The sequence below is a fragment of the Hemibagrus wyckioides genome, linkage group LG21 (assembly GCF_019097595.1).
Source record: "Hemibagrus wyckioides isolate EC202008001 linkage group LG21, SWU_Hwy_1.0, whole genome shotgun sequence".
NCBI lineage: Eukaryota > Metazoa > Chordata > Actinopteri > Siluriformes > Bagridae > Hemibagrus > Hemibagrus wyckioides.
Window position 1 is genome coordinate 11,230,569 of NC_080730.1, and position 15,001 is coordinate 11,245,569.

At 38.0% G+C, this 15,001-nt stretch overlaps 1 protein-coding gene across 2 annotated transcripts in view; it reads right to left on the bottom strand.

The window, feature by feature from the left end:
• Nucleotides 1-3,548: 3,548 nt before the first annotated feature.
• Nucleotides 3,549-15,001, bottom strand: part of hdac11 (histone deacetylase 11) — a 40,001-nt gene continuing 28,548 nt past the window's right edge. For both annotated transcript variants that reach the window (XM_058373990.1, XM_058373989.1), the window contains 3 exons: nucleotides 9,047-9,143; nucleotides 6,990-7,168; nucleotides 3,549-5,731 (listed from right to left, as the gene is read on the bottom strand). In XM_058373990.1, coding sequence (XP_058229973.1) covers nucleotides 5,492-5,731; nucleotides 6,990-7,168; nucleotides 9,047-9,143 — 516 coding nt within the window. In that variant the 3' untranslated portion in view covers nucleotides 3,549-5,491. The remainder of the gene's footprint in view (nucleotides 5,732-6,989; nucleotides 7,169-9,046; nucleotides 9,144-15,001) is intronic.

Sequence of the window (15,001 nt, forward strand, 5' to 3'; positions counted from 1 at the left end):
TTCGAAAATATTACTCCAAGACTGTGTTTACCTGTAACAAGAGACTGAATATAAACAATAAATTATGCACCTGCTGCCTCTCAGAAAATTCACTGACACAGTTATAAGAAGCAACAGAGCAGCCAATGGCTTAGCCTGAACTGGAAATGAGAGAACTAATAAAACAGTCTAATCTCATTTCCATCTATATTACATTGCCATTACAGCACTATGCACTCCTCAAGGTGGTCCAGCACTATACCAGCGGATGGTCTCCAGTTTGCAGGCATATAAAGAACTGGTGGCTTTTTTTAACTAGGTCAGCTCAAGCTATTTGGAAAATGGGAACCAGTGAATGCTTTAACTACTGGATGGATGGATGAAAACAAACAGTCTGCAGAATTTGTTGCCTGTGGCATATTATGAATTCAAACAGGTGAAACAAATTTCATGGGACCCACGGAGGAAGTCGGATTGTACCGAAAAGACTAGCTTAAAGATAACTTGTATAGAGAGGCATCAATAATAAAGAACTGTGTGTTTCTTTTTTAATTATTTAGAATGTAAGGCTGTATTGAATAATAATAATAAAAAAATGTATATTGCAAACAGAAGTGTGCAAGTGATGACTTTCCTGTCATTATGAGTTTGTGTGTGTATATATATATATATATATATATTGGACTATTGTTATTTGGCTTAAAGTAGATTCAATTATGAATCTCGTAATGGCAAGACTGAAGCGGTGAATCCTTGGAATTAACATGTTCACTAGCACTTGAAAAAGGATTTGAATACTCACAGATCAAACATCCCCACTGTCTGTCATTTTATATGAGAAATGGATTCTCATATAAAGAGGCTTAAATCATTTCATTCTGAATCCTAAGAGGGTTTGTCTGGCAGAGATTTGTTTTACAAGTACTGATAGTTTTCAATATCTACTAATAAAGTAAAATCATAGTAAATTAAAAATGTTTAAGCAATCCAGCAATTTATTCGAACTACTCAGCATCATTGTCAAACATAATTCTAATTCTTTGCATTGGTCAAATTACAAAGTGAATTTTTATCAAGGTGAGGAAGATTAACGGTGCAACATATACTTACTGTACTATTACTGTAGGCATTGGGAGCTGGGAGCACTGGCCCTATTTCAGCCCCTTTTGCATCAACCTGTTATGAACTGCTTCACTGAGAACATCTTAGCTGCTGAGTCAGCACAATGGTGCGGCGAACACACTGTCAAGGAAGCACATATGCCCAGGAGAGTGCCACTTGTACCCAGAGGTGATGCAGTAGACCTGACTTCATTTGTCCAGCGATCACTGAGAACACAAATTCAATTCTTTGTCAAGACTGATTCTATGTAGTAGACCCAAACAGCCCTATGGGACAGTGCATCCCTCTTCCTTTGCTGGTTCTTCCCGCTCTACACAGAATTCAGCATGTGATTCACACACTCATTTTGCCTTCTGGAGGCACCTGGCTCTTCCTGATGTCTATAGCTTGGAGCTTCCTTTACCTGTGAATCACTCAGGCTGTTGAGGACACACATACCCTAAAGATTGCTCTGGATGATCTCACTTGGATAATCTAAAGATTGCTCTTATTAAAAACAGTCCAAGTCTCATCCATTATTCAGTGGATAATTTCACTTGGAAAATATAGATTTAAAGACCGTGATGCTTCTGCTGAAGATCCTTTCCACACACTCAAGTCCTGTTTGACGTTTTAGTGTACAGTTGTAGAAGAGTAATAATCTCTGGCTATGAGTGGCACTCTCCTGGGCATATATGATTCCTTGATTGCAAGTCCCCACTTGTTGAAAGTATTTGTGACAGACAACACTGTATGCCAGATTTACTAATAAAAATGAAACAGGGAAATTCCTTTCTAAAATTCTAAACAATCCAGGAACTCTCAGAAGACTCAAATCAATGATCAACTGGTCAATGACTGGCTGGAAGGGCCATTAAACTTTTTCTTTTTGCGATGCATGTGCCCATGTTTTAGTTCATTTTTGCTCATCTAAAGAACATGTGTGCTCAATTTAAGTAGACATAGTTCTCTCTCTATTTTAAATAGAGCTGTTTTACAAAATGGACATACACATATACATTTACTGGCCACTTAATTAGGAATACCTGTAGATCTGCACATTCTTGCAATTATCCAATCAGGGAATCAGGCTAGCTATGTTGCAGCAGAAGAATGCGTAACTATATACAGATGCAGGTCAAGACCTTCAGTTAGTGTTCATCATGCATCCAGAATGAGGGGAAAAGTGATCTGTGCAAGCAACTGTGACCTAGTCATAGTTTTTGATGCAACATGGGCTTGTTTAAGTATTTCAGAAATCAGTGATTTTAACACAACACAGTCACTTGAGCTTACACAGAATGGTGCCAAAAACAATAAAACATCTAGTGGGCGGAAGTTCTGCAAGCAGAATGGCCTTCTTTAGAAGAGACATCAGAGGAGAATGGTCAGATTGGTTGAAGTTCACAGTAAGGTACATGGTAATTCAACCATTCTTTACACTTGTGGTAGGAATGCATCTCAGAATGCACAAAACACTACAACAGCAGAAGATGACTTCAGATGCTTCAGAGGCTACAGTGGGCACATGCTCAACTGTAACAACTGAGGACTGGAAAAAGACCAGATGATGTTTGACAGCCACATAACACCCGGTTTGAATATGTACATGAATTAGTGTTCCTAATAAAGTGGTCAGCGAGTGTATATGTACAGTATATAGTGCAGGTCTGTTCTTTTCTGTGTATTGCCTTAACATCTCCTATTAAAAATGTCAATGGGTGAAAGAACTTTGTATAATTTTAATGTTCTGAAAGTATTTTTTAAAAAAGTTAAAATTCTTTATCAAAAAGATTAAAGAAAAAGCAAAAATCCATTTTGCTTATTACCATATCAGGAATTTTCCTCTCCCAGTTAAAACACCACTGGATGAGGCTGTAGTGTGAGTGCATATGAGAGTCAGATGAGGAAGAAAGTCCACACCATTAATAAGGTCTATAAAAGTGAGCCAGCAGGGAGCAGGTTCAAACAGACGTTTGAGCAACTGCGTAACTTTCACACTAGCAGGTTGCATGATTTATAGGACCTCAGATGTTTCTCAGCTGACACAATGATCCGTTTGTTGAGATAACCCATGACATCATCTAAAGGTGTGCTTATTTGAACCATTTTGTACGCTGTTTTCATATCACGCATATCAATGAGGCTACTGTTGAGCAGTTCAGTGGTTTAATGTATGGTGTCATGTGGAACACCTGGCAGGGGAAATGAAATGAGAGAACGTGCCCCTGAATTTCACCAAGAGTCATCAGCACCAAGGAGACAAAATCTTAGTGTGGAGAAATGATGATAAATAGTGTCACCCATTTTTCTCACCATGCTCAGAAACTAAGTGCTCTCATCATTAATCACATTCTCTAGGAATGGAGAGGCTTTCAAACAATAAAGGGGACACTTTTGGAGGTAGCACGCTAATAGAGAAAGAGCTACATAAATCATTTGTACAGCGAACACAAGCATAGCCATAATCATGTAATTAGATTGGATTTATTTGCCCCATTCTCACACAGAAGAGGTTTAAATCTGAATGCCAGATACCAAAAAAAAAGGAAAAATGATAAGAATGCATATGCAATAAGAATGCATAATATCATGGCACTTTTGTTAGGTGCCACAACATGTAGTGTGTGGATATACAGTACAGTAAGAGGGTGTATGAGTATTTAAACACTTACACACACCTGAATAATCCTCCAAAAACATCAGCTTAAGCTCCCCAGAGGGGTTTAAGTGCAGGGATCAGTTAAAAGCATATTCATGTCAATAACTGTTACAAACGTCACCGAAATCAACAAAAAGCAAAGAGAATGATGAGATTAATGTGTAGTGTTTAGTAGCAGGAACAACACTTTTAGTATTAAATACCTGATAAAAAAAAAGAAGTCCCATTTAAAACACTGAATCTTGCATGCACCTAAATTCAATATTCCTCAAGGAGCTATAAAATCAGCCTTGGCAATCTATCTAATCTTCCTCTTACCCTCATACACATCCTTTTCAACAGAGAATAAAGGAGGAACGCTATCATTACACTTATTAGAAGCTTTTCTCAATCTCACTCCAGCAGCCGAGTAAACCCAACGGACTGCAGATGAGACGACAATGCAAAAAAAACAACATCTTGGTCTAGTCTTGAATCTAATCAAATTTAGCTTTCTATTTCTTATTAGAAGATTACAATAAACCAAATACAAGATAATCAAACCTATCACCCCCCCCAAAAAAAAAAAAATCAAAAATAATCTGCCAACAGAACAAAAAATATGTAAAGCTTTAAAAATAGTAAAATATATCGAGAAATAGTTAAAATAATCTTATATTTATTGTTATTAATCTTTAATCTTTTAACAGGAAATACTAGATCACTTTGACTATATTCAAGATATTATCTCAACATTCTAAGAAGTCATTTTTTGCAGTGGAAACTTCACAAGAAGACCTTCTTTCCCACAGACATTGACCATAAGGAAGCATTCATGTTTACATAAGAGGAAACATCAGCTAGTTAAAATGCTTAGTTATTTTATTTGAATTTTGTTCTAACTTTATAACACCATGAGTGTTTAGACAAAATAAATCACCATGGTGAGGAGATAGCTCTGGTCAGTAGAGAGCTGTTACGCTTTTCTTGAGGTGCACTGAGCATCAGCTTTGAGGACTGCACATATTTATAATTCATATTCCCTCAGTGCGGGATATCTAAAAGTAGATGCTGAGTCAGCATGAAGAAAAAGAACCTGCAAAGACTTGCTGGGGGCACGGAGAGGCTTATGATTCATGAAAAACACCTTTAAACGAAGTCTGATGAAAAAGTCAAACTGGGTAAAAGAGCACATTCAGTTGGTCAGTCCCACAAAGACAAGCCAATAAACCTGCTGATGAACTCTCTAAGGTATGGCTGTTGGATTGGGCTTGACCTGGATTATTTATTTACCATTATTTATAGCTTTATACATTTAGAACAGTTCAGAAACGTAATAAGAGTAATAAAAAGATTCAGGTTAATCATGATAATCAAGAGTGCTTTGTACCATATGACTTTTGGTACTGTTCTAGAAGAAATTTGTATAATACAGTAAATTTAGAAACTGCTTCCTCGGCTTGACTTGGTATAGCTTTTGTTATCATTTAAAATAAAATTCAAATTGTGCAAATAAGCATTGCATAAAGTACCAATGTAAAGAATTAAAATCTCATTTTAAAGGTTTAATTCATTCAAAGTACCACAGATTAAAGTAGTGTAGGCTGAAGCAGTTAGAAAATATAAATATTCCCTCACTAAAACTGAAGAATAAAGTTCCTTGAATCACCCTGCACCTTATCAGGAGTAAATGCTTCTGTTAGTAAACAAAAATGAGGATAGTGCTGCTATATTTAGAACAAACAGGCCAATAAGAGCTAGATGTAAACATCAGATGGCATTGAAAGTCGCCCCGGCCGACACGGACTTGCTCATCATGACTGGCACCGTCGACTGCCCTGCCTCTTCTAATGCCTCTCCACCAATCAGATGCTGTCTGTGCAGGTTCAGGATGGAGTCAGCAATGATGCGAGCTGTCTTCTTTTGGTAGCCGCCTGACGTCACCATGAGAATGGGGATCCCTCTTCTCCGTGCTGCCCTAAAGACGATCTCATCTCTCTTCACGATGCCCTGAGAGCAGAGGAAGAATACAATAAACACCTGCTGCTAGAGTGACTGTCACTCTCACAACCCTCACTACAATCAAGCTCTTGTCTAGCTTGGCAGAATGGCACAAGGATTATTAATAAAGGAGTGACAGATGCCATCATCAGTCAGATTTCCAGTAACAGCATATCCTATGTAATATTTCTACTTATTGGTTTATATTTATTAAAGAATGATACAGCATACGTTTCACCCTTTTTAAATGTTGTGGAATGTCTGTGATACATTTAAGTATTAATGTTATTATGTAATAAAGTTGCAGAAAACTTAAAGTTACAGCTTTACCTCTGATTGTTACAAAGTGCATTGAATATCTCTACACACAAAGCTTGAACATAATATTACAGGATTTTTTACCCCAGTTACATGGATCATCTACAATATACACTATATTGCCAAAAGAATTCAGGTGTTGTTTTTCAGGGGTTGGGCTTGGCCCCTTAATTCCAGTGAAAGGAACTCTTAATGCAACAGCATACCAAGACATTTTGGTCAATTTCATGCTCCCACCTGGTACAGTTTTGGGATGACCCCTTCCTGTTCCAACATGACTGTGCACCAGTGCACAAATCAAAAAAAGACATTAATGAGCAAGTTCGGGGTGGAGGAACTGGCCTCAACCCGATGGAAGACCTTGGATGAAATAGAGCGGAGACTCTGAGCCAGTCCAAAACTGGGATGTCTGCCTTTTCATGCACATGAATTTAATATGGAGTTGGCCCGCCTTTTGCAGCTATTACAACTTCAACTCTTCTGGGAAGTACAGTACTGATGTTGGATAGGAAGGTCTGGCTCGCAGTCTCCGCTCTAATTCATCCCAAAGATGTTCTGTCGAGTTGAGCTGTTACTACAGATACTAACGAAATGCAAAGATTTTAATCAGACGCAAGTGAGTTGTGCTACTAGAGGGAAACAGATGTGTACAACAGACACTCTTTGTATTAAAATTATTTTTCTGTACAGTATTTTTCTGTTTTTTCATGTTTTTTACTCAAATTTAATAAAGCACATTTAGTGTGAAACAGCTCTGTATGCAAAAATATAATTCGTTATTGCCTATATATTCGTTAACCCTATATTAATCCTGGTTACATAAACTAACACCAAATTTGACACAGAAAACCTAATAGATCTGTTTCAATAACAATATAGCTATGATATTGTGAAACTACATTTTTTCTAATAGTCCAAACAGAGATGTGTATATGATTGGGTTGTGTACCTGAGGGGAAATGGCCAGGCCTCCGAGAGGATCACCGTCCAGAATATCAGTACCTGCATTGTACACAATTATGTCAGGTCTGATCTCATTCACTGTGCCTTCACAGTGGAGCTCCACCAACTGGAGATACTCAGTGTCTTCTGTGCCCCAGTCCAGCTCCACTTTCCTCTTAATGGCTCCTACACACACACACACACACACACACACACACACACACACAGGTCCAATTAGCCTTTCATCTCAGTTTTCAGCATCACTCACTCATTCATTTATTCTTTCTTCTTCAGTAAGAATTTTACTTGCAAAAGCAGTCAACAGTGGGGCAACGCTACATGATGCATCACCGTGCCACCCTTCCAGTACAAATGACATCCCTAAATAATGCTACATTTCTGAAATAACCTTTCTGTTCGGTCTTTGACTCAACAAACTCAACATTACTGATTTCCTGCTTTGCTCTACCGTCGGGATTGCATGTAATTTTTTGAATAATTTCTACTCATATGACCAATGATTGAAATAAAATTAGCTTTGTTATACAATGAGAATGAGATGACCTGAATTACAGAGACATCCGAAATTAAGCACTGTATAATGGCATGGAGACAAACTGCTTTGAAACACTTTAAAGACATAATTAACCTCTTTTGCCTTTCAGTGCTGATGAAGACATGGGTGGGGGAAAAAAAAAGTTTTTCAAAAAGCAAGGCACTTTCTATTTAAATGCAGCATAATGTCACGGAAGCAAAATGTCTCAGGAAAAACAAAGAGAACCTAAGCCAAAACACACCTTATCTTGGAAAACCAGGCTGTACTTCCTAATGAATATGTAGGATTGACAGACAAATTCATTCATATATTCATAATGGAGCTTTTGTTTAGAGAAATGTTGAAAGAAGAAAGCACATATTCACTGAAATTAGCAGGTTGAGTTTGTCAGGAAAATATGGAGTGATGTGCACACTAATACTCAGCTCTAGCACAGAGCTACACTGCATCATGTCAGTTCACACTAATGTTAATATACATCAGGGTGTAAACGTCTTAAGTTCACCACGTGTAATAAATGAATCTGGAGCACTTCACTGGAAGACTGGACATGAAGCAGGAACAGCTAGTCCATCATAAGGCACCATATACATGCATACATTCACACCTAGGGACAATATAGTCACCAATCCATCTACCAGCATGTTTTGCACAGTGGGAGGAAACCAGAGAATTGGGAGACATTCCATATGAACACATTAGGAGAACATGCAAAACTCCACATGATGTCTTTTAAAGATGAAGCTGTAATATTAAATTGTATAGTAAAACATGTATAGTACAGTCCTTCTGCCAGTGGGGTAATCCTGATGTAAAGTACTTCAGAGCTGAATATTTTGTTGTCTGATCTAAAACACCTGATCCAGCTTATAAACCTAGCTGTACTGGTATGCTGGAGTAGTGAAAACACTACAATGATATAGCTTAAACACTTATTTATTGCATTTTTCTTACTGTTGTTCCTCTTCTTTGGGTTCTTCATTATTATTATTATTATTATTATTATTATTATTATTATTATTATTATTAAAAGGTGTTGACTTAGCCTCAAAATTCCCATGATCTCAATTCAAGCATCTGTGGGATGTGCTGGACAAGCAAGTCTGATAGACGTCGTATCACAACTTTGAGGACTTAAAGGATCAGCTGCTAAAATCTTGGTGCCAGAAGGAAGACCTACACAATATTAGGCAGGTGGTTTTAATGTTATGGCTGATTAGTGTACACTTTTGCTAGACAAGTGAAAGCAACATAACATTACAGCATAAGTCTTCTGCACAACGCTGCCCCCTTTAGGAGAGTGAATGCACTGTTTCATAATTGAAGGGAAGCTCTGGGTTTCCTGTTTCTTTCTCTGAATAATTGTATATGCAAATGCTGATAACTGTGCAAAATTGCCCAAAGTGCCTTAATACAGGATTACAGATTTTCATATCACAACATTACAGCCGTCCTCAGATAATCCCTTTGTGTGATATGATTTCAAGATCGGAGCTTTGAACACTTACTCTTGGCGTATCCGTCCCCAGGGTAGATGTGCCGATTGTAGACATCCATTATGTAAACTCGTCTGTCATCCAAGAAATCCCTCTCATGTCCATTTCCCTGGAAAACAAAAGCAGAGAGCCAAATAGATACAAGTTCACAATGCACAAAATGATATCTTGGAAAGTAAAATCAATATACAGGTAGTTGAATTTATTGATCGCTGAGATTATGATAATAAAGTATTTATACCACTTCCATTTTTGCACAGTTTGTTTTTATAGATTTAAAGCAAAAACATGTTTTTAGAAATTTTATTACAAATTAAAAACTGATTTTCTCATATTCTTATGTATACACACCCTTTATTCTGTGCTTGGTTTATTATAGTTTAAATATTTTTTAAGAAAGTCTCTGTAACCTTTTTCACACCTAGTTTCAGTCAATTTCTTTCTTTATTCTTTAGGACACTGTTGTGCTGAAAGGTGAAATTTCACCACAGTTTGAGGTTTTGCACACTCTGGAGCAGGTTTTCTGTGAGTATCTCTCTGTATTTGGAAGCATGTGTTCTTCCCTCAGTTCTCCCTGCAGTTAGAAGTAACCCATAACATGAGGCTGCCAGCATGCTTCACTGTAGGGATGGTATTAACCAGTATCTGAGCAATACCTGGTTTAGCCATTCCGCCACAGAGTGTGGTTCAGCATATTGCTGGTTGTCCTTGTGGCAGGTTGTACTATCTATGACACTATGTTAGAGTGGCAATTATCACCTCTCTTACCACCTTTCTACCCAGAACGTTGTGCTCTGGAAACATTCCTTGTGGATCTCTATAGAAAGATTCAAAGACTGTCTTGAATTTCCCAAGTCTACAAGGGTGTTTTGATTGTGTTTGGGCTTGCAATTTCAAAATCCTACATACATTTCCAATGCGATTCAAGTCAGGAGCTTGGCTAGGCCCTGGCAAGGCCTTCTTGTTTTAGAGTGAGTTTCTGGCTTGATAATGAGATTAAATTCTCCCGTAATATGTTTCAGTACATTGCTCCATTCATGTTTCCTTCAATGCCTCAGGACCACTGGCAGAGAAGCAGCCCATATCATGATGCTCTTGCCTTTGTTCTTCACAGTGGTATGTTCTTCTTCCTTTCTCTAACCACAATGAGCTGAATATCTGCCAAAGAGATCTATTTTTATTTTGTCTGACCGGAGTATATTGTTTCAAACATGTTCAGATTTGTTTAAGTGCTTTCATGTCTGTGCTTTTATTTCATCAGAGACATTTTGCATGGGGTGTAGGAACAAAGATGATTGTGGTGCAATTCATTGCTTACTCTTCTCTGTGTAACTGTTATTCCTGCTGCCTTCAGCTCGTTCTACAAAAGGTACTGCTTTCTTCCGTTACTTATCGTTAGTATTCTTGTTGTGTTGTGAAATCTCGTGTAGCGCACCTGTCCAGGGATGATTACTTGCAGTTCCACCTGCACACCATCGAAAAAAAGTGAACTAACAGGGATGATTAAAGTGTTTGCTATGGCTCTGTACCTTCTTCCATGTGCATGTTGTTTACTAATGTTGTCCTGGAGAACTTTAGGAAGCACCTTCCCCATGACTGAGTCCTATTAGGTGAAATCTTCTCACCCAACGGCAAAGTCTTTTATAATGACACCGGGTGCAATTTGATTTCCACTGGACCATTTCTGGACCATTTCTACACCATCTAGAACTTTAATGGATCAAGTTTGACAGCAAAATCCAGAGTAAATTGGATTGGAGTTGAAAACTACTGCCTTAAGCAACAGTACAGAATATTACATAATGTACATGATATTCCATACAGCCATGGTCCAAGACAACTAACGTGAAATGAAATTCCTTCCCTTATTGCTTAGAAAAAATGCCTAGAGTGTGATACCAGCCATCCTAATGAAGCCTGTATAATCTGGGGCTATGATGAATGAGCAGACATAGCAGGCCACTTTACCATGGGAGCTTTGTGCCACTAGGACAGATTTTAATTACTTTGTGCTCTTTGATGTACTGTATAAACTGCCAATACTGGAGGAAAAGCTCATTCATTAACACAGAACTGTGTGCAGTATAGCTACACAATTTAGAGCATAACCTCAGGTGTTTGGAGAAATTCCCCCTACAGGAACGCCATTTCATTTATTATTAGAGGGACATGAATTTTCTAATTTTCTCTCTCTCTCTCTCTCTCTCTCTCTCTCTCTCTCCCTCTATTCCAATTAATCTCCAAACCCTATATACTGACAGTACAGATGTTGTTTTTTTTTTGCGACTGATGGGGTTAAATGCATTATGAGCCTCCGATCACAGACATGTCACTCAAATGTGCCTCTCTTCATTATCCCTGCTCTTTCCAACACAACCATGGTTCAAGCGATCACTGTCACCTTTTAGGTCTTAAAACATGTCGATATTGCTTTCACAACAATGTCTCTAAACTTGAAAGAGACTGCTGGTTAATTATGAGAACAAAAACACACATTAGGGACAGAATCCCGTTCTTTTCAAAGCTCAGTACAAGCAACGAAGCAGTAAAATTCTATTCAGCTTCCAGCAGCAGGAAGATACATCCATAAAGCTCCTCTAATCACCTGCATCCACAGGGTAGCGGGGTACTATTCAAACCAAATGAAATGTGAAGGCTATCAAAAATTAATCTTTGAATAGGAAAATAAAGGCAGCCTAGTTGCAGCCCTCGGAAGAAAATAGAACAGCCGATCTGCTTTTGTGTTTTATATGCTGATGAAAATGGATACGGGAACACAGAGATCTTATTTTTTGCCACATTCTGTAATTACAGCATGGAATCCGTCGACTAGAAGACTGAACAATTGGAAACCTTTGAAACAGGGAAATGTTAATTTTCCTGCACACAACTGGGCAAAAGGACATGACCTTTTAATCCCAATGCTGTCCAGAACAATTAGAGGTGAACCATTACAGACAGAAGGGGAGGGTTCTGCTATTGCATAGATAGTATTAAATCACCTACAGGCCAGTATTTATAGCACATGATGAACCTGTCAGATGGACCTGTGGTGAATTTTATTGTTCTTGGCTATTTTTCAACTCCTGAACTGCCCCCAGGCTAAGGCACAGTCATCAAACGAGTCACGTAATGACAGTGTGATGACAGAAGCTGCCACAATAACTATAAAATAGTTATGTGAAGGTACTGAGAGCATTTTGTGCACTTTAACCTGTTCTCAGAATAGTAAATGGAAGAAATAAAAAGGGATCTAGTGGCATGTAGAGGTAAGGCAAACATCATTTTACAGAATCCTAGTACCCTGTTCTTATACAGGAATCTGTCAGTCACTGTTGGATTGGTACATGAACCTATAAAAAAACAGGAACACGCCACACAGAGGTCTATCCTGGTTCACTACCAGACTTCAGGCTAATCATGATTTTATTGGCTTTTCACGGGCTTCAACATGTGGTTGATGTGGATGTTTACCCCACTTTACACTTCAAGCCAGATGGCTTTAAACACAAGCCTGATATATTGCACCTTCCAAAGATGACAGTTTCCATAGGAACCCATGTACCACCACCGTCTCAGTGCTGGGAGAGTTTTCCTCACTGGTCTAAAGCTAAAAACTGATCATTGTTCATATGTATTGCAAGCAATTTGTTCTTTCATTGGGCATCTAATTAGCACTTACAAATGCATATATGCAAAGTAGTTTGCCAGCAGAGATCATTTCCTGAAATAACGTCATAATTCTGGTTGGTTAATTGGCATTTTAACGCCAGCTTTGCGCCTCTCTGTATTCTCTACAGCCTCTAAGCAGAGCTGAGACAGCGCTTTCATGCCTGTTTATAAGCCCACAAGCAAATTTGGACTCTTGTTTCCCATGTGGCCTGTCATGAATTATTTACTCCGTGTGTGCATTGATTCACTTCCACCTTGTCTTCATCGATAAGCAAAAGACCATAATTATAATCAAGCTATGATTCAAACTGCTTGTGGCACTTTGGCGGACAGAAGCCAAAACAAATAGAAAGTGTTCAGCCCATCGTCCATGCTAAATCCATTAAATGGCCTGCCTCATTAACAGAGTCATTACAGTGCCAGGGCACAGTTAAATAAAAACTAAGATTCCAATTGCCTGCTTGGCAAAGATTAAGAAAAATAATTGAAAAAAAAAAAACCCCACTCCATGGTCCATATTCACACAAAATAAGTTACTGTAGCGAATAATTACACATTATAACCCATTTAAAACATGCTATTATCACAAATAAAGACTGCACCTGAATTATAATCATTTCTGCCATTATGTTAGGTCGGATTACTGATTGCTGTGTTCTACAATAAACATGTCAATGTTCCATAAACAAAACACTGACACTGGTCAAAGAAGTGAGGACCATAATCACCTATAGCACAATGCTGCTGAATTCTCTAAACTGATTGATGAGGACATGCTGATAATGAGCAGCTCTGACAGTAGTCCCTGCTATAATTAAAACCCCAGCTTTATAACAATGTATGTGCTCTAATGCGTTATCATAGCAGCTCTTTGTCAGGGACTTGCATGGCTTTACATAATTATTTTACAAAGAAAAACATGTCAGCTTTCTGTAAGGAGATGTTAACATGGATGGAAGGAGTCTCCAATGTCAAAGCGTTGAAACTCTTTGGGAAAGAGGAGGTTCTGTATAGTTGGTAACATGACAAGCTGCATTTTTGTCTTATTAACAAAATAAATAATAAATAAATAATGAAAACATTAGAGACTTTTGACTGCTTATAGATGTAATTAATAACAGGAAATAACTTCTTTCAAAGACATTCGACATATACTGTACAGTATAAATGTCCACTTATGTAAATGTTTGGGGTGAAATGAACAAAATATAATTCAAAACTCAAGAACTCAAAACAGTGGTGACTTGATGCAATAGATTTTCAGTGCAGCAAAAATAATCACTGCCTGAATAGGTGCCTTAGGTTTTGATTTTCAGTTGATTAAAATATTCACCATTTGAAAAATATGATAATCGAACTGTAATAGACACAGTGTTTGTGTAATCCATTCAGTCTGTTAGCAATGATTAGCAACTCTCTGGCCAAGCCTTCACTAATGTGGATGCCAGATCTCTGGAAAAAAATGAATATAAAATCCACCCTAACTACATCTCAAACAAATAAAACCGAAATCTAGTCCAAAAGTCTCCAAAAAGCATTGGAAAAGGTAGACATATTTTCCTTCTATTTCTTTATGCCTTAAACATGACTTTCCCGCTATTGTGCCTGAGAAGGAGTGTCTGAGTCAGGAAGCTCATATCTACAGCCATGAACTTTCCAACCACAATGATCATTTCTTTCTGCCGGAGAGAATCAGCCAAGAAATGCAGTGCAGAAAGAGAGCGAGAGCGAGAGAGAGAGAGAGAGAGAGAGAGAGAGAATATAACCGATATTGTATGAAGAATAGTACACATATGCTGTATCTGCATCACACAACTCCAACTGACTGTACATGACCGTAGAAAGGACATTGTTCATAATCACACTCTCTGGTGTTTATAATAATTCATAAACACACTCTCTGGTGTCACCCAAATGAGGATGAGGTTCCCTTTTGAGTCTGGTTCCTCTCAAGGTTTCTTCCTCATACCATCTAAGGGAGTTTTTCCAAGCCACAGTCGCCTCAGGCTTGCTCACTAGGGACGATTTTGTCTAACATCTAAGACTTTTGTATGTTTCTTATGTTCTATAAAGCTGCTTTGAGACAATGTCCATTGTTAAAAGCACTATACAAATAAATTGAAACTGAATTGAATTGAACTTTATTATATAGACTGTTGAATATATTGTGCGATACATAGACATGCTGAATGGAGAATAGCTGCCATATGGTGGTATATACAGCATAGAGTTACACGCCTAGTATGATGCGTCATTTTTTATTCAATTAAAATCTGTAAATGTTGGCAAACTCTG